Source organism: Solea solea, chromosome 15 (assembly GCF_958295425.1).
Source record: "Solea solea chromosome 15, fSolSol10.1, whole genome shotgun sequence".
Classification (NCBI taxonomy): Eukaryota; Metazoa; Chordata; class Actinopteri; order Pleuronectiformes; family Soleidae; genus Solea; species Solea solea.
The window spans coordinates 3,630,927-3,654,257 of record NC_081148.1 but is presented as its reverse complement, the minus strand read 5'-3'; the positions used below and the strand labels follow the sequence as shown (position 1 = coordinate 3,654,257).

The window sequence follows — 23,331 nt, the reverse complement described above, 5'->3', positions numbered from 1 at the left end:
ATGTGTGTGGTTGTATGGAGTGATGTCAGTGCACACTGCACTCACAAACACATGTTCATGCTTTAGCCAATTAACATCAGGCTCATTTAATGAAATGTATGCCACTTACAGTCTATGATGATTTAAGAAACTGGAGTTTGTGTCACTTTGTAAAAACGTTTAATCTCTTGAACCAAATTCAGCGATTTGACATCACAGCACACAGGAGTGCACTGACTGACCTCCATAAGTAAGCTTGAATATATATATATATATTTGTGACTAAGGTTGTAAAGCGTGTCAGATTTACTGAGATGACACAAACGTCCCTTACAAACAGCAGCATGTTGTGAGCTAAAACTGCTCCTTTTCTCTGAGTAGAGTAAGTTATTTACAAAGCAACACAAACTTCATTTCCACACTGAAAAGGCTGTCTAATAAATAAGGTCGCACATCTCTCTGATAAACGATTCGATACGCATCTAGATACACAGGTTACAACAAGATTAAAAAACGATACACTATTATTACAGACAGTATAAGAATGATACGATTTGATTTCATTCTATAGGGTTAATATTTGTTGTAGATATTTTATAAAATCAAGAAGCCAAGTCTATGAAAGTGACTATCTTACAATACAGTACAATATTTTCTTTTCAAACATGTAAAAGACAACATATCCCCAAGCATTGTTTCTTTATGGCACTGGCAACAATAAAAACAACAACAACAACAAAATCACATGTCACTGTATTTATTTTTAGACATCATTTGTTGGACGAGAACTCCAGAGATAAAAGTAACACAGAAACTCAAGGGCTCTCAAGTCTCGAGTCTTGAGTGTGACAGTCGTGCTTTTCTGTCTTTTGTCGCGCACTCCCGCCACACGTTGTATTTCTCAAAAATTTTGAATATAAATTTCTCTGGCGCGAATATGTGTTTACCTTGTTTACTCGTGAGCAGTGCTCACTTTAGCAGATACTCCACCTTGTGGCCAAAAGGAGAAAGCCCACCTCTGTGTATGTGCTACTTCTCATCACAGAAACTGGAGCACAGATACTATTTAGTGAGCTACACTGCTGCACACAACAAAAACTGGACATAATAACCTCTTAATATTTGAAATGAAATAACCTATTTATATATATATAGGAAGGGGGTGTGGCTTATTCTGTTATCATTTCTTGTCCTTACACTAGTGTAGTCATATTTCCATCATTTGTTTTGTTGCAGTTGCAGTTGCAGTAAATACAGTCCATTTCAGTCATGAGGCTACTTTTAGTCGTAATGTTTAATTTTCAGATTTTATATCCTGGTCATGCATACATTAATCGTTGCATATGTCTGTTTCAAACATGTCAGCCCCTTATCCCCGTCCTGAAGGCCTCAAAATCTGCCACCAACGCCTACAACACACGATCATACCCCCGCCACGACCCTCCTCATCTACCACACGATCATACCCCCGCCACGACACTCCTCATCCACCTCTGCCTTTCCCAATGAAATGGTATCGACTGAGGAAGCTGCTACCGACGCAGCTGCATCTCTCACTTGTTAAACCGAATATCCGGTCGGATCGGTATATTGTTCACAACCCTACTAATAAAACAGTGGTTCTCAAAGTCTGGGTCGGGACCCAGAGATAGGTTGAGATTTTTTCGGGTTCCCTAAAAAAGTTGCTGATTTATTTAAGTTCAGATTTCTGTGCATATTATTTAAATAATGAATACATGAAATTATTAAAATGTCTAAATCAATTTACCAAACCAGGTGTTAAAAATATGTCTGTCAATTAAATAGTATTAAGTATTAAATGCTCATCCTCAGAGCAGGGAGTGTGCACAAAGTCATTCATGTTTTCACTACGAGTGATTTTAATGCTGATTGTAAGCGCGCCAAAGTCTCGTATAAAAACAGAACTATCCCTTTAGCTGTGTAGTGCTGTTTTCCATACATTATACAATAGCCTGGCTGTGTGTGTAATTTCTATGAATAGTGTGTGTTTTCTGTCAGAGTTCTACACACATAACACTTCCAGGGTCCAGAGACTGTAAATGGCCCTCAGGCCTTGATGTGAGTGTGAATATGTTTGTGTTGGTCTTGTGATCGACTGTTGACCTGGTTACGTTGTGCCTGAAGGAAAGACAGGAGTGTTAAAGTGAAATGTGGTAAAACTGTTACTGTACACATCTTTAGATAGTGCAGCACATGGATACAAGCGTTACTTTACTACGGCTTTACGTTGTTACGTAATGTCCTTCTGATGTTCACAGTTCATCTCCGTTTGCGTGGCGTTGTCGTATGTGTGTATGGATGTGGACGGTTGTGTTGTGTGTTATTCAGCAGATGGTTTTGACATGTTTACTTCAGTTTCTCAGCAGCTTGTGTCACTGTGCCACTTCAGGCGCGGACACAAGCTCTCAGGCCCCGAGACCCTGCCTGAACAACATGCATAGACGGACAATTGTCGCATGTAACATTTGAATACAAACATATGTATGTTCTTGTGGCACAGCAGCTGCTGTATACACACATATGCTCCCTCAGTCAGGTCTGACAGTTTTGCTTGACTGAGTCCATTTTCAGATGAAGGATGCAGCTCAGAAATAACCTTTCATCGTCTCTGTTCACACAGACCAAACAGAGGCAGAGTAAGATAAGATAGTCCTTTATTTGTCCTGCAGTGGGGACATTTACATTGTTACAGCAGCAAAGACAGTAAAGATAAAGATAATAAATAATAAACATGCATTACCAAAAAAATGACAATATAAAAAGATATTAACACTTAGACTACAAAAAAAATAGCATTAGGTTATTAACAACATCACCAATGATAAAAATCACCAAATGTTACATTGTGCAGGTTTTAGTCCCCTGCTCTACTTCCATGCTCCTGTCACAACACAACTGCATACAGGTTAAATCAACATAGATGTTCCTGTTATCATCCAGTTTACTTGTGTACTCACAAAACCTTTTTCAAGGTTACTTTATTTTCATTCTGAACATGCTGGCACTCACAAAATGGGTTTTTGGCTTAATAATTGATTTGAAGTCAATATGCAGATGTTATGAGAAAAAAAGGTCAGTGGAGACACACGACCTCTGGGCAGTAATTCTGGTTTCATTCTATCACATTTAAACCAGACTAACCATTGTTTGTTTTGGTTTGTGGGAACGTCTTATTAGCATGACTTCACTGTTCACCGAGTGTATAACATATGCAAATCATTTGGTAACTGTGATTTGCATATCATGGTTATGCAAATAACCATGATATGCATGGTTACATGGTAACATGGTTAATAAAACACCATGTTATGTGTTTTAGTTCATTGAAGACATTAGTAATTGTATGATGTGGTGATAGTAACCATAGTAATCTGCAGTCTAATAATAATACTACGTATAATAATCAGTTATTGGGAACAAGAAGTAGGCCTTCACTGAGAGACATTGCTTTATTTACATGAAGCATTCACAGTATTGTCCATGTTAATTATGTTAATTATTAGTGGCCTCTCTCCACACCACAACATGCATGATCAGTGCTGCTTGCAGTAGTTCCTTTGTGAATTCTCTGTGCCCCCAGATACATTCCCTTGACCAGTGTGGGTCCTTATGATGTGCTGATGATGCAGACATCCACAAAACTGTCCACTCACTCACTCACTGTCTGGCCGTATTATTTGCACCAGATCTGAGTTAAGAGGCAACAATGTTTTTATTGTGTGTAAACTCCTCCCTATACTCATCATTCTCTCATAACCTGTGCTGGTAATTGTTGTACAATACCAATGTGCCACCATTTCAATCATTGCCCATTGACCTTTGCATTTACCCCTGTAGCTTTGTCTTACTACGTCTCCATCACTCCAACATCGATCACTTCAATCACACCATATAATATCAGCGTATGAGAAATGATGAGAAACCAATGAAAAGCAAACAGACAAGTGCTGACGTTCTTTGTTTCCAGGGAAACTTGTTCACGCTCATCAACACATTTCTGTTACACAATCAGACTTTTCTGAATGACCTCTTTCTGTCTTTGTCCAAACTGTAATGAAAGACATCCCTCTGTTCTTAGAGCAACACTGCAATGTCAACTGAGAGTCCTGTCTGTGCTGTTACTCTACAATTAGTGTCTTAGTATTATCATCTGAATGTAACCTCGCACATTTGACTAAAGCTAAAGCTAAAGCTAACAAACAAAGTTGCTCTCTCGAGGGAAAAACTACTGGAAAAAACAAAGGGCTTGACAAAGTAGCAAACAACAGTACGAATACCTGACAAGACAGTGGCATGGAGCAAATACTGATCGTTCCTGACAAGACAAAGGCACGGGAGTTACCCTGGTTCACAAGACAAGAGAACTAGCAACAGACAAAGAGAGACCCAGACCATAATATACACACAGGTGGAAACAATCAGGGCGGGGCAGACAATCAGGGCGGGGCTGACAATCAGACTGGCATGAAGGGGAAGGGGCAAGTTACCTGAAACGAGAGTAGAGAGACATTTCAAAATAAAACAGCAACCACAAGACAACAACTAAACACCAGCTTTCTTGGCCATGACAGTAAAAGCCAACACTAAACAGAAGAAAGGTAGTTATTCATGTGAGAATGTGTACACTGCTGTTCTTGTCCCTCGTAGCTAGTTTGTGTTCCCATTTTCGTTACTTATCTGTGTCTATTCTTTTGTTCTTAGTTCCTCTAATATACAGGGACTGGTTAAAGTATCAATTCTCTTAGGGAAAGTATTCCTCTGCATTTGACCCATCCTAGAATTAGGAGCAGTATTGGGGATTGGGGGTTGGGTACCTTGCTCAGGGGTACCCCAGCCCTTTTTGGCCAGGTGGGGATTTGAACCAGCAACCCTCCAGTTACAAGTCAAGTTCCCTTTCCACTTGGCCATGGGTTGCCCCACAGCCCACATTGGGTTAGGCCCACATTGGTCATTTGATGTTGTCTGATATCCATGTATTTATGTGTCATTCACATGCAGAGTGTAGGCTGCAGAAGTCAGAATACAACTTTAACTTGATTGTGACTGAGCCTGCTGACACTAAAGTCTTCATTATATTTGGGCTGCAGGTAAAAATGTTGGCATGTTCTATTGTCTTTGTATAGTGGACGAATATTCCTTACAGATTATTGTTGTTCTGTTGTTTTTTTATATATAAAATGTTGTTCTGACTGAGGATTGTCTTTACTGCTCCTAAGAAACCCCGAAGTGGTCCAGAACGTTGGATTAGAAGTGCTGATCTTCTGTCCATCGTCAAACTTGTCATTATGGGATCCTCCACATTGGGAAAGGCAGCATCTCTTGATGCTATCTTAAATGAATGCATTCAGGTATTCGGTGAGTACCATGTACCACATGATTTACTAACATTTTGTTTACATTTTAATTTAGGTACTGACTTCACTGTGTGCTTCACCTAGAACCCAGCAAGTTCCCTCTCAGTGATAACATGGTTGCAAGCAGGGAGTCTGGGAAAAACAGATTCTTGGCACAAGGCAAAGGGTCTCCTAATAAAATCTACATTAGTTTATGTCTGATATCTTAAATATATCCTTAGCTCACTTTTAGATTGCCTTTTCCAACAGAACACTGCAGTTTTTGTCAATTTGTGCATCACAAAATGACAAAAACTCCCAGCACCAACATCCATAGTAAAAAATCAGTGATTTTGCATCACAGCACAGAGGATATTCTGATCCACTGCTGCAACACACTGCCATTGTCAAACAGTCTTAAAAGTGACCAGCCTTAATCTACTCTAATCTAAGCATAGATCTTATTACATTAGCTTTTTTTAAGTGGCAGAATTCCATTATTTTCCCCCCATGTCCACAGTGGCAGCCATTTTTTCCACTGAGACCGTGCCTGCCTGCTCTGAGCTCCATCTTAGAGAAAGAATTTTAAGACCAGTTCATTAATTGTTTGGTCATTTTTGTGATTTATTAATGACAAACCATCACCAGATGTTAATGAACATTAACTCTTTACCTGTTACCTGTACCTGTACCTGTCCCTTACCTGTTACCTGTCCCTGCCCCTTGTGTTGACAGATGACAGTGGGGAGCTGCAGGACAGCCTGCTTCCTCGCAGCCTGCTGCTGATGCACCGCTGGTATGTTACATCCTCAGAACTGGCAGGAAAACTACTCATGATATATCCTTTGTCTGAATGTTGCAAGACTTATAATGTATAAAAGAAACCCTGTTTTTCAAAAATGAATGCTGTTGAACTGAATGAATTACATATTTTTATGATACTACTTTAAATATCCATCCATCGCCCACAGCTTTATCCTCACTTTTGTACAGTGGTCGGAAAGAGTACTGAAAATCTGAACTGAAGTCCAAGTATTGTTACTTGACTAAAATGTTACTCAACTACAAGTACCTGTGAAAAAATGCACTCAAGTAAACATAAAAGTATTCTTCAAGAGAATAAATTCCTTTTCAAAGTGAAGTTTAATGCATTCTCAACACAAATCAAATGGCCAGCAAACTCATACGACTACAGTCTCCAACAAGAGTTCATTGTAGAACTCATAAAGGGGTTTGTATCCTCTCTGGAAACCCTTCAGAACCTTTTCTAGAACAATTCTCTTACCTCATTGTGTTTTTTTTTTCAGATTAGATGCTGAAGTTTTAGAAGCCGATATCACTGTGTGCACTGGCAAGCATATTTTACACTGCATTTGGACGTTGTTTCCTTTTTCACAATCTCTCTCTACTGCACTGCCAGATGTGGCACATCTTTTTCTGTATCGCGGTAATGTAAGGTATTAGCCTACTTTAAACAAAAAAAAAAAAAGGTAATATTTTACTTGGTACAAATCTCATACAATGCATTTTAAACCCAAAATTAAGTGGTGTGTTGTTTTTATACAAATTCACAGAGGAGAATGTTTACTCCCTGTTAGTGCTAGAGAACTATTGATTGAGGAGAAGATGACTGAACTCTACTTTCGCTCTACAAGTAATTTAATGAAAATCTAGTGTGGTAACATAGAAAAACAATATACAGTTAGAAGATACAATGGTGGCTGCAATGTCAGTTGAGATGTTTGTGAATGGAGTGAAAATCACTTTCTTCGTTAATATAAATGTCATGGCTTGTTCAAAAAAGGCCTTAACTGAATCCACGTACCGTAACTGCAAAGGGGACAACTGCCAGAGAACTAGACTGAAGATCTGTTATTTAATGAGGTAAGTGCTCGCTCTCTCTCTCTCTCTCTCTCTCTCTCTCTCTCTCTCTCTCGGTCTCTCTCTCTCCCTCCTATCACACACACACACACACATGCGATCCACCACATAAATATCCCTCCTGAGTAATCTGATCACATGCAGATGCACTAATTCACGTCTGAATGCAATCCATTCCAAATGTGTCCTTAGATACAATCATAAAGAACACATTGAGAGGGATGGTTTGAGGACACATGTGCCCACATTCCTGAGCATGCACAAATGCAATCTGTCCTCACGATTGATTAAAGACAGCTGGTGTCTTCCGACCTACTGTCTCACCCTCGCGCTTAGGGCCTGTCTACCCGAAATGAATATAGTTGAATTGCATAGGTGTTTTTTTTTTATCCACAGGGAAACGGCGTTTTGGGAAACTGGTTCCAAAGTGGGAAAATCTCAAATTGCCACCCTTGCATTTTTGTGGAGACAAAGACATGATGTCATTCAATACAATTACATTTTATTTGTATAGGGCCAAATCACAACATACATTATACCAAGGCACTGTATATAGTATGTCATCGTCCCACCTCTCTCTTGCTCACCATGTCCTTCTTGCAAAGTAGAGGGTTATGGATATTGTTTCACCTGTTTCACCACTATAGTGTGTCAGAGTGCTGTCAGAAACCTGCCAAGTCAACATTCTAGCATTGATCAGAAAAGAGAGAGAGAGAGGAGGTCAGGCAGGAGTATCTGTGGACTATGTTGTTTACAGGTGACCTATAATGAGCGTAGGGGACAGGTGGAAGAGAGAAGAAGAATGTCGGTTAGTAGGAGCAAGACAGAATACCTATATGTGAATGACAGTGAGACAGGTTGGAAAGTTTAAATACCTGAGGTGAACTATCCAAAGCAATGGACAGAGCACAAGACAGGTGAAGAAGAGAGTGCAGGCAGGGTGGAGTGGGTCGAGAGTGACAGAAGGATCGCAGCAAAAGTGAAAGGAAGGTCTAAAAGACGGTAGTGAGACCTGCTATGATGTACGGCTTGGAAACAGTAGCAGAGCTGAAGATGCTGAGATGTCGTCTCACTGCCCTGACTTACATGGACTGTCAAGAGCCACTGTTAATGTGATCAGCAACACATGGGTTTTTCCTGCTCAACAATATCAAAATGGCTGCTGTGTAAATCTGAACATGTGTGTTAAGGTACTGGATAGTGACGTTCCCTGCAGAGTTCAACCTGGACCTGGTTCTGATCAGGATAACACAAGAGTTCAGAGACGTGGCGGGTCAGCTTGGCTACGAGGAGCATTTCAAACTCATAGACATCTCCACCATGTAAGATACCACATGCATTCACTTGCACTCGCACTATGAATTTCTCCCACACAGGAAATCTCAGAACTCATCTGTAAATCCAAGTCCTCCACAAGGGAAGATGGGGGCCAGAGAAGAGGTGGGGGACAGAAAGGACAAGAGGGAGTTGATTCATAGGTTTTTGATGAGCCATGCATGTGTTTCAAATTGCTAAATGCCCATTCTAGCTGGTTTTAGCTCTTTTGGCGGCCAAACCAAACAATTTTAATGCCATTATACACTAAAACAAACATACCTCTGGGTAGATTATTCAATTTGTGTCAGTCAACCATCCTAAATGTTGCTCACTGGACCTTCAATATATCATACACACTGTACTGTCCTATTAGTTTCTGGAAATGTTGCTGTGGTATTTTAATGTACAAAATAATAATAATAATAATACAATACTGAATAATATCTCTGGAAGGCACTCTGGTTGATAATGCTGCATCTGGCCAAAAGTTGCGTATTATGTTTATAAACTGTTCTCATTTTAGTCCGTCTTATGACTGGATGCGTAAGCTGACTCAGCGGAAGAAGCAGGCTAAGAAAGGCAAGGCCTCGCTGCTGTTTGACCACCTGGAGCCAATGGAGTTGGCTGAACATCTCACCTTCCTAGAGTTCAAGTCCATCCGGAGGATATCGGTATGTCCACTGACTTTGCCACCCTTGCATTGGGACCCGGGTGTTAGTTAGTTCTTGGTTGGTTGGTTGGCCTGTCCATCTCTTTGTTCTATAATATGTTACACCCACTGCCCCCACCTGCCTTGTAGCTTCCTCTCATTTGACCTCACAGGACGGGGGCTAAGGTCCATATGCTAACAGGTACTGACCACAATGTGAATTAACATTCCAAAGTATATTTTCACGGCAAGTTCCCACTCCCCACCTTTAGCCTTTAGCCTGACCTGACTGCTTGAATGAGATTCAACAATGAGTCAGTAAAGAATATGGGAAGTGAGTAGAAAAGATTAGCTTCAGCTCTGAAAGTTACAGATGTGCCCTTATTTTCGTCCCGGGTTCGAGCCCCGGTTGGAACAAGGGCCTTTCTGCATGGAGTTTGCATGTTCTCTCTGTGTGCGCGTGGGTTCTCTCCGGGTTCTCCAGCTTCCTCCCACAGTCCAAAAACATGCAATGTGGAGATAGGTAAATTGAACACTCTAAATTGACCATTGAGTGTGAGAGTTAATGGTTGTTTGTCTCTATCTGTGTGTGGCCCTGCGATGGACTGGCAAACTGTCCAGGGTGTACCCCGCCTATCGTCCGATGTAGCTGAGATTGGCACAGCACCCCCCGCGACCCTCTGGTTGAGGATAAAGCGGTAGATGATGACTGACTGACTGACTACTTCGTAATTAATTCAATTGAATTAATTACCTCTCTGGATCTGGGATCCAGAGAGGCAGCCTGAAGCAGGCAAAGAGATGACTTACGCCTGACATACGCCTGTTGTGTGTTAGAAACTGGGTTGTTTCCTGCGTTAAGTTGGGTGTGTGACATCAGCCACCGGAGCTCTACAGTTATCATTTACAGTCAAATTAGAATTTTCTTGCTTTCAGACTATTTTACTGTTGTTATCCAGTCTTTGACCCACAGACAGGACCATGTAGTCCACTCTGAGTTGAATTGAAAAAGATGTGGTTATATCTGTGTAATTTTCCTTTTTCCCCAGTTCACTGACTACCAGAGCTACGTGATCCACAGCTGCCTGGTGGACAACCCCACTCTGGAGCGCTCCATTGCACTGTTCAATGGAGTCTCGCAGTGGGTTCAGCTCATGGTGCTCAGCAAGCTAACACCTCAGACCCGTGCAGAGGTCATCACCAAATACATCCATGTGGCTCAGGTAAGACAAAGGAGGAAGTGGTTGTTCAACATTTCACCGTCAATGTTCCATAGAAGTGAGTTTGTCATCATGGCTGCCGCCGGGGACATGAGGACAAGCCAATTGAAAGCCCATGTATTAAGTCTATGTGAGATAAAAACATCTGTTCTGTCTTTCCACAGAAAAATGTGATACGAACCACCTTGACAGATTTGAATGATTAAAAAAGTCATTGAGTTCTTTTTCACCTGGTCAAAAGCCGACATTTTCCCAAATGTGTGATGGGACATTTAGTTTAGACATCAGTGCTTTGTGAAGCAGTCTGAAGCCACTTTCTGTTATATAAGGTTATGGCAGTTGCCATCATTCGTAGCTGGCTTGTCACTAGTGCAGTCTTTCATTGCGACAGCAAAATCAGTTTGATCTGATCAGCAGTAATGTAGAGAAAGTGAGAATTTTCATATCTCTCTCTCTCTCTCATACAAGAAACTTCTGCAGCTGCAGAACTTCAACACCCTGATGGCAGTGGTTGGGGGACTGAGTCACAGCTCCATATCTCGCCTGAAGGAGACACACTCTTATCTGGCTCCAGAGGTTGTGAAGGTAAGGCACCACCACACACCACATACATTCCCACAGCATAAGAACAAAAACGGAAGTTAAGCAGTAATGTGTTTATAGACCAGTGTTTCTCAAACATTCTGTTTGGGGACCCACTTTTTAAAAATGTGAACAATTGTGACTTAAGTCACAGTATCGATCACGACAGGAGGAAATATCTGCATTATGTAGCTAGAGCCATATCATTTTGAATTGGTAAATAATTATTGTTTGGCAAATTAAAAGGAAAAATAATTGTATCCATGTTATTTAAAACATAATAATTTCAAGGGAAGGAAAAAATAATCTCCCGTGACCCTTTTGTGGGTCCCGAGCCAGGAATCACTGACATAGACGGTAAAAAAGGTGAAGCTTGGGAAGTTGGACAGAAATAGCCACTAGTGGGTGACTCAGCTGGTTGCAAAACAAACACAGTTAGAATGGAAGACAATAGGAAAATGAGTCAAATTCCCACTTGATTTATATCATCAGTGAGCATTTTCCTGGGGAATGTTCACAATGGTGTCTGTTTTTGTAAAACATGTTCCCATTAAGAAGAAATTCACGACAAATAATAGCACTTATAAGTGGACACTGTGACTGGAAACATTGGTGCATTTTTAGTTTCAAATTCTGACATGACACAAGTCAAATCACAACAGGAGTTCCTTTTGCAACTGGAAAACTACAGCCATCTAACATGCTTGTTACATGGCTATCTAGTAATGGTGTCCACATTTGCGCCATTTGTTCATCCTGGTCACTCTTATCAAAAATCTCAGCATTTTCAGCTCTGCCACACCATCTTTTGGACAGTGCGCCTGTCTCCAAGCCTTACATCATAGCGGGTCTCATAACAATGTATTTGTAGAAAGCTATAGAGGTAGTGGCAGGAAAATGTTTTGGGAATTTTGGAAGGACATTAATTTTTTTCATGATAATCTGTGTAAAGGCCATCACTTTTGATCATATTGTTTTGAATCCTCTTCACTAGCCATCAGTTAAAATCCACTGTCTATAGCCCCACAGTAGTCTAATAAACACGACCAATAATTACATATGGACTGAAATGGAGTAATTCACTGATGTGGGCTGCTACCCCCTTGTGGGCCCTTAAGGTCATTAAAAAGAAATAAAAAGTGTTGAGCATTCAGTTATGAAAACAAGCTTTTTAAATAAATATGATACGGCTTGATTGGGCTGTTAAGCACTTTCCAACATTATTAAGAAAAGTGCTTAATAAATACATTGCATTCTATTTTGAGAGGGCTCCCCGTGCTCCCCGCAACCTCTGCCTTTTTGAGATCACAGTTATCTTTCACGCATCCATTTTCCCACTTAGGTCTGTAGTTCACATGTTTTTGTTCTCCTAAGTAGTATTCTCTTGATCCTTGCTTATGGCCAGTTTACCTTTACATCTCGTTGCATCTCCGTCGCTATGATACACAGGGCGCACAGGGAATCGGATGACCAATTACATGTGCGCATTTTCTGTGAATAGTAATGAATGACAGATGGAGAAGGCCTGACAGCAGGAGAGATTTATTTTCTCTCATAAAAATCGTCATGGTTTTGCACTGACTTCATTATCAAAATAATTTCAGATCAAACCCGTATTTTATGGAACAAATCCATATTTCACAGAATGGTTGGCAACCCTAATCCCACAGATCCAGAAAGATGGTGGAGGTGAATCACTGGAGCGATGGGAACCAGCAACGGCTTTTGTGGTTAACTCACATTAGATTTACCAAGTGTCCAGTGTCAACAACTTGAGCTGTTCAATGTTTGTCACAAAGCCAGATTGCGTCCTTTTGTTTCCCTCCTGTCTCTCTGGAATAAGATGAAGGGTCTTTAATCGGGTGGCCAATTCCTTAGCACAAAAATTGTTTTTATTATCATTAAATATGTGCTTTTGACCATCATACTTATTCAAATATTTCCCCCCTGCTTTAGATCTGGAGGGAGATGACAGAGTTGGTTTCTTCCAGCAACAACTACTGCTGCTACAGGAAGGCCTTCACTGAGTGCCAGGGCTTTAAAATCCCCATCCTTGGTGTGCACCTCAAGGACCTAATTGCAGTTCATGTGATCTTCCCTGACTGGGTGGAAGACAGTAATAAGGTGAATCTGGTGAAGATGAATCAGCTCTACATGACCTTCAATGAGCTGGTGTCATTGCAGAGTGCAGCAGCCCAAGTGGAGCCCAACATGGACCTCATTTACCTGCTAACTGTGAGAGACTTACTACACTGCACCGTCATGGTTACAATGTCCTCTAACACAGTGAGGAGAGGGACACTCATGATTTAAGAGTCCTTTAAGTCAAACAAACTACTATACAGCTATCAACTCTATTACATTTGAACTCATTCTCTCCATAATGTTTGCATTTTCCAGCTTTCTTTAGACCTTTACTACACAGAAGATGAGATTTATGAGCTGTCATTGCTCAGGGAACCTCGGAACCCAAAATCACTGGTAAGTGTCTGGTGAATTGTGAGCTTTTTTTGCCTGTGTTCTGTGTATCTTGTTTATAGGAACCGGAGGTGATTGCTCTATGACAGCGGTGGAAGCTGAGTGTCCTCTAAAATGTCTTGCATACTCCCGTACTTGTGAAACGTCATCAGCCTCAGTCCAAGCACTGTTCCAATTTACAAGTGTGCTAGCAGCAAGTGTGATTTTCATACCAGGGAGTGTTCTCACTCCGACCATCTTACCAAGTATGCATCGGGAGGTGACTTGAGCATACTTGGGAAAGCCATGTATCCCAAAATGCATTTCGTCGGCAGAGAAAACACAAAAAAACCCTGATATACCTCTGTCCCAGAATGCATTTTTAAGCTCATTTGAGCCAAGAAATTAGTCATTTAGAATTAAAAAATGTGGTTTGTGATATGACGTATTCATAGTTTGGCAGAGACGTTGTTGGAGATGAACAGCTCGGCCTCTGCGGACACTGTGCTCACAGTTCCCGGCACAAAGCAGCGTTACCTCGGCCTGTCCTGTTGATCCTCTGGCTCAGAGGTTTCTCTGGCTTTGTCTCCACTTCACAGGAGACAAAGCTAGAGGTGGCAGAGCTGAAGATACTGACATTTTTGTCAAAGTAGTAAATAAAGTAAAGATGGCTTGCTCAGGTGCAGCAGGATAGTGATTATATGGGGCAAAGGACGATGAAGATGGACCTGAAAAGGACGACCAGAGAGGGTTCATGGATGTTGTGAAAGAGGACATGAGGACAGTTGGTGGAACAGAAGAGGACACAGGGGAGAGGACAAGATGGAGGCAGATGATCTGCTGTGGCGACCCCTAAAGGGAGACCTGAAAGAAGATGAAACCACTTATACCAAAAGGCTCGCCAAATGAAATATTTACACTCCCTGTATCACTACAGCAAGTACATGTCTGGAGTACTTGGTCTTTCTCTCTAGAGATACCACCTGGTGTAAAATACCCCTGACTTCAGCTGATTGTCTGTGTGGCAGGTCTGACTGTGCTGTTTCTCAGGATATTGTTGCAATTCTCTTTATAGAAACACAGCAGTGCCAGCATATGGTGGGTGTGCAAGGTGTGTAAGGTTCCCTCACAGATTGCAATATTTATCCTGTATATTTGATATGTTCAGTGCAACCACCATGTGGAGGATAACGCGGTAGAAGACTTTGTGATGAAATCTTTTTGTGATGAAATCAATTTCCCCAACACTTGGTGTCAGACTGTGACTCCTGTTGGAAATCTAAGACAGGCCTGTAAAGATTTCCAAAGTAAAAAGTCCAAAGTTGTAGGTGTTTGAATAATCAAAGAAAACAAAGGAAAAAGGATTGAAGTGATTTGTCTTCAGCTCAAATGCTCAGAAAAGCATGGTGGCAGAAAATATGTGAATCCATCTGAATCCTCCTTCTGTAATTGTACGCACTCTTTTTTTTACTCAGATTTCTTCTCCAACAACTCCCAGTAAACCGATGGCTCCACTGGACTGGGCCTCTGGTGTCACCACCAAACCAGACCCCTCAGTGGTCAATAAGCACATCAGGAAGGTGGTGGATGTAAGTCGACAACATCCCTTTTCTAAACCAATAGACCCTTTCATTGTACACAAACACTCCAAGCCTAGCGAGAATGCGCGCGCAGTTTGGGGTCAGAAAACGTCACAACGGGTAAGCTAATAGCATGTATGTCCACGTTTCTCCACCAAGGACCGCCAACAATACCTAAATAAATGAGTACTAGCCGACAGCAATAGTCTGCCTGAGCCAGCTTCCATAAAAGATTGTACGTTTTTTAGCACACCGTGTTAGCCGGCCGCCGGCTAACTACAAGCTAGCTACGTCCAAGACCACAACCTAACTTTATGCAGCATAGGTTTCATATACATATGTGCACTGACACACACGTTTCTGTGAAATCCAGGCTTTTCATGTTAATCTAACAGAAAGAGCTGATAAATGATAACTTACATGAAATGAAGTGAGCGCTACAAACACGAGCCTCTTTGACTGCAGTAGCATCACCACAGTCTTCTCTTTTTAATGCTTGGAGCCACAGACCAGGTCTATTTTTCTCAAAGGGATTCTGAAGAACTTGCTGGTTCTATTTTCACAGCCAACTACAATACAAGGAGGCATCTTATGTGTTGGACTGTTGTACAAGTTAATGGTACGAGTGTGTTTTCTGACCCCTAACATTTCTGTGACATAGCTCTCTAAAGGGTCTACAGTATACACAATACAACTACTGGTATGAGAAATATGAATGGATTCACGTTTTTCTTGTCTGGCTTTGAAAGTCTGTCTTCAGGAATTATGACCATGACCGTGATGGTTATATCTCTCAAGAGGACTTTGAGAACATCGCTGCTAACTTCCCCTTCCTGGACTCCTTCTGTGTTTTGGACAAAGATCAGTGAGTGTTGACATATTATGAATACATAAGGAGTTTTATCCCACTCATTTAATAGTGGTTCTCAATCTGCTCTTGATGAAAATATGGCTGCCAGTGGAGAGGCAAGAAAAAACAGATTTTAGCCCATCTAATAACAAAAGTGATAATGTTTACCACAGCCTTTTCCAACTGGAAACTGGAAATCCACTCTCCTGCACCAAAGTCCATAGAGACAATCTGCACTTTTTGCTCACAGGGCACAGGAGCTGCATGTCTTGGATCGCTGTGGTTGAATGTGGTTTATACGAAACCCAGGAGGTGGAAAAACAAATGACATTAATAACACATGGGAACACGATACATAACTTGTAGCCACCTCATTACTTTGGGTGCACTATTTTCCAAAATAGATGTTGTTGAATAATCTACAGGAGAAAATGAAGTCTGTAGTGATTTTATAAAGACTTTGAATTAATATTCTGAATAGAAAATGACAGAAAATTATGAAATAGTATGGGTTTTTTTTTTTCAAATCAATGTCGAGGCATAATCTACAGACCAGTGAAGTATATAATGACTTTATAAACAGTACACTGGTGATGATATAAACTAATATTCTGAATATTTTCCAAATAGGTGTTGTAGTTTAATCTACAGGAGACCAATAATGTGTGACGCCATATTAGAGACACTACACTGTGTTTTTGGGGAAGAATTGAACTTTTGCTTTGTAGACAGCCCTCGCTCAAGTGTGCGCTAGTATTACAGCCAGCTGTTCATAGAGGAAAATGAGTTGTAGCTGTTTGTCTGCCTTACTGTGGGAGGGAAGATCCACCACTCGTGTCACAACAATAACAATAACAATATTAGCAATATAAAACTGTAAAAACCATTGACCATAGATATCATCTCCTGGGCTCTGTATGGAACATCCCATGCACAACTGCTCTATGTGCCTTACATTGATGAATTGTAAATAGAAATTGCAGGTTTACAAAATGACTTCATAAAACAAGCCTAAACTTTCCCTTTAGGTAGTGCACTGTATGATTAATTGTATGTATTACATGTGAGAAACATATGACCTTCCTCTCTCTCTCTGTCTCTCTCTCTCTGTCTCTCTCTCTCAGAGATGGACTGATAAGTAAGGATGAGATGATGGCATATTTCCTGCGGGCTAACCCACTGCTCCAATGTGAGATGGGACCCGGATTCATCCACAACTTCCAGGAGATGACGTACCTGAAACCCACCTTCTGTGAACACTGTGCTGGATTTGTGTGTATCTCCCTATTTCCCACCCCTGCACTTTTCACACACACACACACACACACACACACACAGTGTCATTTAACACAGACAGAGTCCATGTGCATTCATAGGACGTGTTATGAATGTACCTGTTTTTAAAATAAACGATCTAAATTCTTGTTTTCTGTGCTGCCTTCCTGACGTGACTGGACCTGCAGCTGTGGGGAATCATCAAGCAGGGCTACAAATGCAAAGGTACGCTTTCATCCTCTGAAAGACTCTTTCCCATGTGACTTAAAATAAGACCCACATATTTAATAGTGCAGTCAGAGATTCATTAATGTTTACGCTGTTTACCTGCGGTGGCAACGTGGTCACGTGTGCAGGCAAACCGAGTCTACGGCACGATGATGGAGAAGGACGGACTTTTAGGCGGAAAGTTTCCTTTTAAAAAGCTAAAACTAAACTTCTCCCTGACTCTCTTTGAGTGTCCACCAGTGTTTTCTGTGTGTGTTGTATATATTTTTCTCTCTTTATTTTATATATAAATGACTGTGCCTGAAATGAGCTTCGCCTGTTTCAAAGACCGCCAGTGGTGTAATAGTCATAAACTGTTCAGTATATGTCTAAAGGATGCTTCAGGTTTCAAACTCCTGCCTGTGTAAGCAGGATTACACAATTCTTCACGTTAACCTGAGATTTAAAGGTCCAGTGTTTCACAAAGGAAACTTGCAGAGTGCAGTCTTTAATGTGTCGGCATTAAAATGTACATTTTCCACTGTACTATGACCACTACAGCCAATGATGTAGCAGGACATAGAGCAGGAAGGTAATTCATTCAAATGAATGTGGATGTGAATGTGAAGCTGATATGTTGTTTCTTCACATTGCAGACTGTGGTGTTAACTGTCATAAACAGTGCCGGGAGCTGCTGGTTCTGGCCTGTAGGAAGTTGCTGCGCTCTGGCTCTGTGGGCAGTGTTTCTCCTGACAGACTGACCCACAGCTCACTGCCGAGCAGCCCTGCACTGCCCACCTGCAAAGGTCAGTCACAGCTCTGAGGGGTCATCAAGACTAGGAATGCACGATATAAACACGGTTTAACCAGAAGGTTGGTGGTTTGGTCACCATTGTCTTTAGTCCTGGTGCATCAGGGATCTTGGTCAAGATGTGAGATGTTGTACGAACGCGTGTGTGTGAAACCTGAAGTGTTCTGAGTGGTCAGCAAGACTAAAAAGAAAGACTAGTTGAGAACCATATCCACTCACTCATTATCCCCTGCTTTATCCTCCATGTGAGGGTTGTGGGGGGATTGACGTAGGGCAAAAGGAGGGGTACACCCTGGACAGGTTGCCAGTTAACTATTCACCCTCAAATTGACACCTAAGGTCATTTTAGAGTGTCTAATTTACACAACAGTGTGTAACTGTGTGTATCCAGTAAATACACGTTATTATATGTTACATGTGGCCTTCTCAAGTGACAGTTCAAGTGTGGTTGTAATAGGTGCTCACACACAGTCAACGCATACTGACCCCTGTGCAAAGAGCCAGACTGACATGTACACGCTCACTTAAAACATGGCTGGCATGTGTGTTGTCTGACGTACAGAGCGTTCTCAGCCATTAAATTATGGTTGGTGGTTATATTTAAGCAAATGTCTCCTATTGCTGTATGTGGACAGTAGAGTCTGTATATCACTCCACATTAGTTGCACTGTGTACTGTCATTAAAAAAGCTCCTATAAGTAAAATAATAATAATAAATAAATAAGTAAATAAAAAACTCTACACCTATTTAAGTCTACATAATGTTAAGGTAATGTTGCTTAGTAGATCTGTGATTTAACAACACAGAATACAGGAGTTGTTGATCCACTGCTTCCTCCATCATTAAGTTCATGTCAGAAGAAAATACTGTCCACACAAAATCAAGATTGTTTTTCATGTAACCCAGAGATTTGAGATTTTCTTTTTAAAAATCTAGTTGTTTTGATGTTAGTCTGTTTGACATGTTTATTTCTTGGATGAAAAGAGTAATTCCCGACTTCATTATGTCTTGTTTCTTCCTTCAGATGATGAGGTGTTTGACTTCTCTGGTGTGACATCAGCAGCTGCAGCTCTGGACACTCAGTCCATCACACTGATGACCGGCTCAGCCCAGAGAATCTCTGTGCGTCTACAGAGAGCCACCATCAGCCAGGCCACGCAGACAGACCCACTGTGGCCCGAACACAGCTGGGGCGCCACCGACAGCATCTCCCACACCTTCCCCAAAATGAAGTATAGATCTCACAGGAAGACTTCCAAAAATAAAGGTTTTGCATTCTGGGAAAACCAGAATTGCAGAGAGCACAAGGTGGTGTCATCACGGTGCAGCTTGGCGTCGCAGCAGAAGTTTGATGTCTCAGGAGAACTTGTACAGAACGGGATCACACGCAGAGAGGTACTGTAGATCCATCAATAAAGGCAGCTCATGGCCAAGTGAAAAGGGAACTTGGCTTGCTCATTGTTAATCAGTGCACTCTTAGTGTCGGTCCTAAGCCCGGATTAATGAAACATCTGCTGTGGTGACCCATAGAAAGGGAGAAACCAAAAGAAAAAAAGAATTCTCCACTCACTCACTTGGGTCTTGTGTCTCCTCTAAACTCGAGTCCTCTGGGAGCCTGAGGGTTCCTGGAATCTGTTGGAGCCACTCTCCAGGTTTGGGGGTTACAGCATCTATTGTCCCTATCGAGACCACAGTTGCCTTTACTCCCCCCTCGAGCTCCTCTCTCAGCCCTTGGTATTCCTCAAGCTTCTCATGTTCCTTCTACTTGATGTTACTACATGACTCACTACTGCCTTCTTCTGCTGCTTATCGACAACCACTATATGCGGTCATTTAGCCCTCCAGTCCATACTCGGCACAGATGTTCACTTTTGGTTCTGGTGTTCCATGTTGGCCTCCCCAGCCAGCATCTTACACCCCGCACTGTCTCAGGGGCCTCGTTACACAGTCTACACCAGGGCTATTCAATCAGACCTGAGTCGGCCACAGAGGAAAATAGCTGGTGTTTTGAGGACTATACAAAAAAGACACAAACATGAACAAATAAATAAAGGGATCATTAAAGCAAATATATTGCTACAAGGAATAAAATTAGCCAAACATACCGTATCTTTCACTTAAATGAGACATTCTAATCAAATCCAGACTAGTCCTCTTTACAAGTGGGACAGAGGTGGACATTCAAGACACGTGCAGAAGTTAAATCCCACAGCAACAGACACGACCATGAGTATCTGGACGTTATAAAAAATAAACTGACAGAAAATGAGCCATGATTTGACAAGTAGTGCCTCTTTAAGTGAATACACAGACATGCAGTCATTACACATTAAACATTGCGATGCACTTTCAGTCAGTTCAGTTCCACTAACGTGAGTGTCTCTGACGTGTCCCGCCCATGAAGAGCAGCCAATCACAGCCCAGCACCATGATGCATGCGTAACATGACGTACAGACGTACCCAAATAAGATGAGAGCCACTCAGACTCAGTTGCTCTTCTTAAAATAGCTCATAAGTCAGCTTCATTAGTCACAGTAGCAGTGACCGGAAGCCCACGCCTCTCTAAACTCTAAACATTCATCTGACAGAATTCCCGAAAAAATTAATGTGTGAATGTGAATTGTTCTCTCATCCAATCCAGGACAGCTGACTTGGTGAGGGCCAATTCCGAGGCTCCAGGAAATCCCTGCCATCAGGCAGCAGGAAGTTGTTCTACCTGGGGGAGGTGCTGAGCTGCCTGAGGTGCCCCCTCAGTGACCCGGGGTCATCACGTCCTCTCTAGCCTTCAACACAGACACAGCTGCACTAGGACACTGTGTATCAGGGGGAGCAGCTCAGTGGATAACGGTCTAATACCCACTTTGACACATGTGGAATATCATGTCCCGTCTGGGAATCAGTTATGGTGGAGCTTACTGGTCCGGGATGTACAGAAAAACAGTTGGAGGTTAAACAAGTTAAACAATTTATATCCACTGGGTTTAAGTCAAAATCCCGCTGGATGTGAGGAAAGCAAGTTCCAAGTGACCAATCAGTGCACGGCAGTCTGACGACATCATGGTGGATAGTATCAGCTCAGCTCGCTCGGAACCTCGCCAGAGCAGGTACTGAAACAGTACCAGGTACTGAAACAGTACCAGGTACTGAAACAGTACCAGCCACCAGGTACTATCCCTAATGGAAAAGCAAAAAAAGAAACGGGCCGAGTCGAGCCATGAGATGCCCGTGCAACTTCTTTTTCGATGGATGCACTTCCAATCAAAGAAGGTGCCATTATGAAGTACTTCTACATGACAGTGTCATATTAGACCTTTAAAAAATCAACAGTTCATTGGGATGGAATCTCTGGAATCAATGATGAGTTAAGTTGGAAGACTTTATTGAAGATATCTCAGATTCTGACGAGCAGGGCAGAAACAGAAGTTACAGCAAGCCTTCAGACAGATGCCCCGGTGCCCCCTTCATCCCTCTGAGGAGCACTAGGATTAACGTTGCGTGAATGCCTTGTTGTTATTTGTTTATCTGCGTCTATAAGAATTTGGTCTTAGAATCTATGACCAACAGGACCGATGATTGAACGAAATCAAATGGAAGCTTGGTGCATGTCATGTCAGAGAGTGTGTATATACTGTATGTTTGTAAATAAAGAGATGAGCTGATCTTATACCTCACACACATTCTGTTGTTTGAACTAAACTGCTGCAAATCCTAGCTGACAAAGAGCGAAAGGTGCGCGCAAGCAAAAACAATTATTTATAAATAAACATAAATAGTGTTTTAAGCTACAATCAGATCAGATTATATTGATGACTGGTTCACCTGAATTGATGCATTTGGCCTATTTGTGCTCAAATACCTATAAACATTAGGCTACATCTGGTTTGATCCATGACACTCATGCCAACATCTGTACATACACTGAGAATTACTTTTGAAATGAGAAGTTAGAGTAGAAATGAACAGAGAAATATTAAGTTTCAATGTGTTGTGACTGGTTTCTGCTGGTTTCTGCTAGAATAAACTAGAATAAAGAAATCCAGGATAATTGAGCAAGCGCGGCTTGAACCTGGCTTAATTGGTTGCACGTTTGCCGAACCAGGACGAAAAGGCGCGGCTATGTTAAGCCAGGTGAAGATAGTTGGGATAAGTGTGTGTTCATACTTGTGCATACTTAAATAGACCTCGCGAGCGCTCACAGAATCACCGATGACAACATGGACAAAAGTCGTGCGTCACGCCTCACGGCCGCCGAACAACAGCTCCTGATGGACTTCTATGAAGAAGTGAAAGAGTCCAATACTAATGCCATAATCAAACAACGTGAGAAAGCCTGGCAGACAATAGTGGACCAGCTTAATGCGTAAATAGTCCAAAACTGTACAATTATTAAACAGTGCTCCACTGGAAGTGTCATAATTAGGCTACAATTAAAGGACTAAAGGAGTTACTTTTCAAGTTACTCAGGAAATGTAGAGTATGATTAAAGGCAAACAATTATCCACAATGTGTGTCATTTCATCTATTTTTCTCATGATACGTTTTTATCTATTTTATCTTTCTGTCCTTCATAAAGAACAAACTTGTCTGGCCATAAAAGGACCTGGCAGCAAGTTCAAATTAAATATAAGAACATTTCCCAGGCTGCTAAGTGACTTTAAAGTAGATAACAGTGAACAAATGAGGTGAATAGTTTAGGTGTCTGCTGATATGTTCAATGTCTGTATGATTGTAGCAGTCAAAAAAAAAGCTGAAGAGCTGGCACTCCATTTAAATAAAGGGAGGCCAGTGATGGAGGGGATCCAGGGAGGGACAGTAACAGACTCTGTCCCAGCCACAGAAACTGTCCGCTGTCCGTACTACTGCACATGGAAGGCACATCTGCAGCTGCAGAATTCACTTCAGCAGATGAGGAGACTGTGTCACTGGACTCCAGAAGGCTTGAGGTATGTCAATTTTATGTAAATATTCTGCTTATTTAGTCCATAAAGGATATGAAGTCAGTGATGTGGTGCTAATAGAAAACATGTGTAACAGGACCCACATGCTGCACAGTCTCCTCAGCAGCCTGGTAACATTGTGAGTGTTGGCCAAAGTAAATCTACAATATGCACCATTTCTTTTACAGACGTCACAAACTGTCAGAACACTATATGTAAAGGAGAGACAG

At 41.6% G+C, this 23,331-nt stretch overlaps 1 protein-coding gene across 3 annotated transcripts in view; it reads left to right on the top strand.

The window, feature by feature from the left end:
- The window catches only part of rasgrp3 (RAS guanyl releasing protein 3 (calcium and DAG-regulated)), a 31,549-nt gene extending 10,171 nt beyond the window's left edge, over positions 1-21,378 (top strand). For 2 of the 3 annotated variants that reach the window (XM_058652435.1, XM_058652436.1), the window contains exons 2-17: positions 5,217-5,355; positions 6,069-6,171; positions 7,155-7,217; positions 8,405-8,536; positions 9,055-9,202; positions 10,230-10,403; positions 10,869-10,985; positions 12,939-13,268; positions 13,383-13,463; positions 14,915-15,028; positions 15,769-15,884; positions 16,994-17,141; positions 17,333-17,369; positions 18,008-18,157; positions 19,188-19,558; positions 20,806-21,378. In XM_058652435.1, the coding sequence (XP_058508418.1) occupies positions 5,286-5,355; positions 6,069-6,171; positions 7,155-7,217; positions 8,405-8,536; positions 9,055-9,202; positions 10,230-10,403; positions 10,869-10,985; positions 12,939-13,268; positions 13,383-13,463; positions 14,915-15,028; positions 15,769-15,884; positions 16,994-17,141; positions 17,333-17,369; positions 18,008-18,157; positions 19,188-19,558; positions 20,806-20,814 (2,163 nt within the window). In that variant the 5' untranslated portion in view covers positions 5,217-5,285 and the 3' untranslated portion in view covers positions 20,815-21,378. The remainder of the gene's footprint in view (positions 1-5,216; positions 5,356-6,068; positions 6,172-7,154; positions 7,218-8,404; positions 8,537-9,054; positions 9,203-10,229; positions 10,404-10,868; positions 10,986-12,938; positions 13,269-13,382; positions 13,464-14,914; positions 15,029-15,768; positions 15,885-16,993; positions 17,142-17,332; positions 17,370-18,007; positions 18,158-19,187; positions 19,559-20,805) is intronic. The other variant, XM_058652437.1, reaches the window with a different exon arrangement.
- The last annotated feature ends 1,953 nt before the right edge of the window (positions 21,379-23,331 follow it).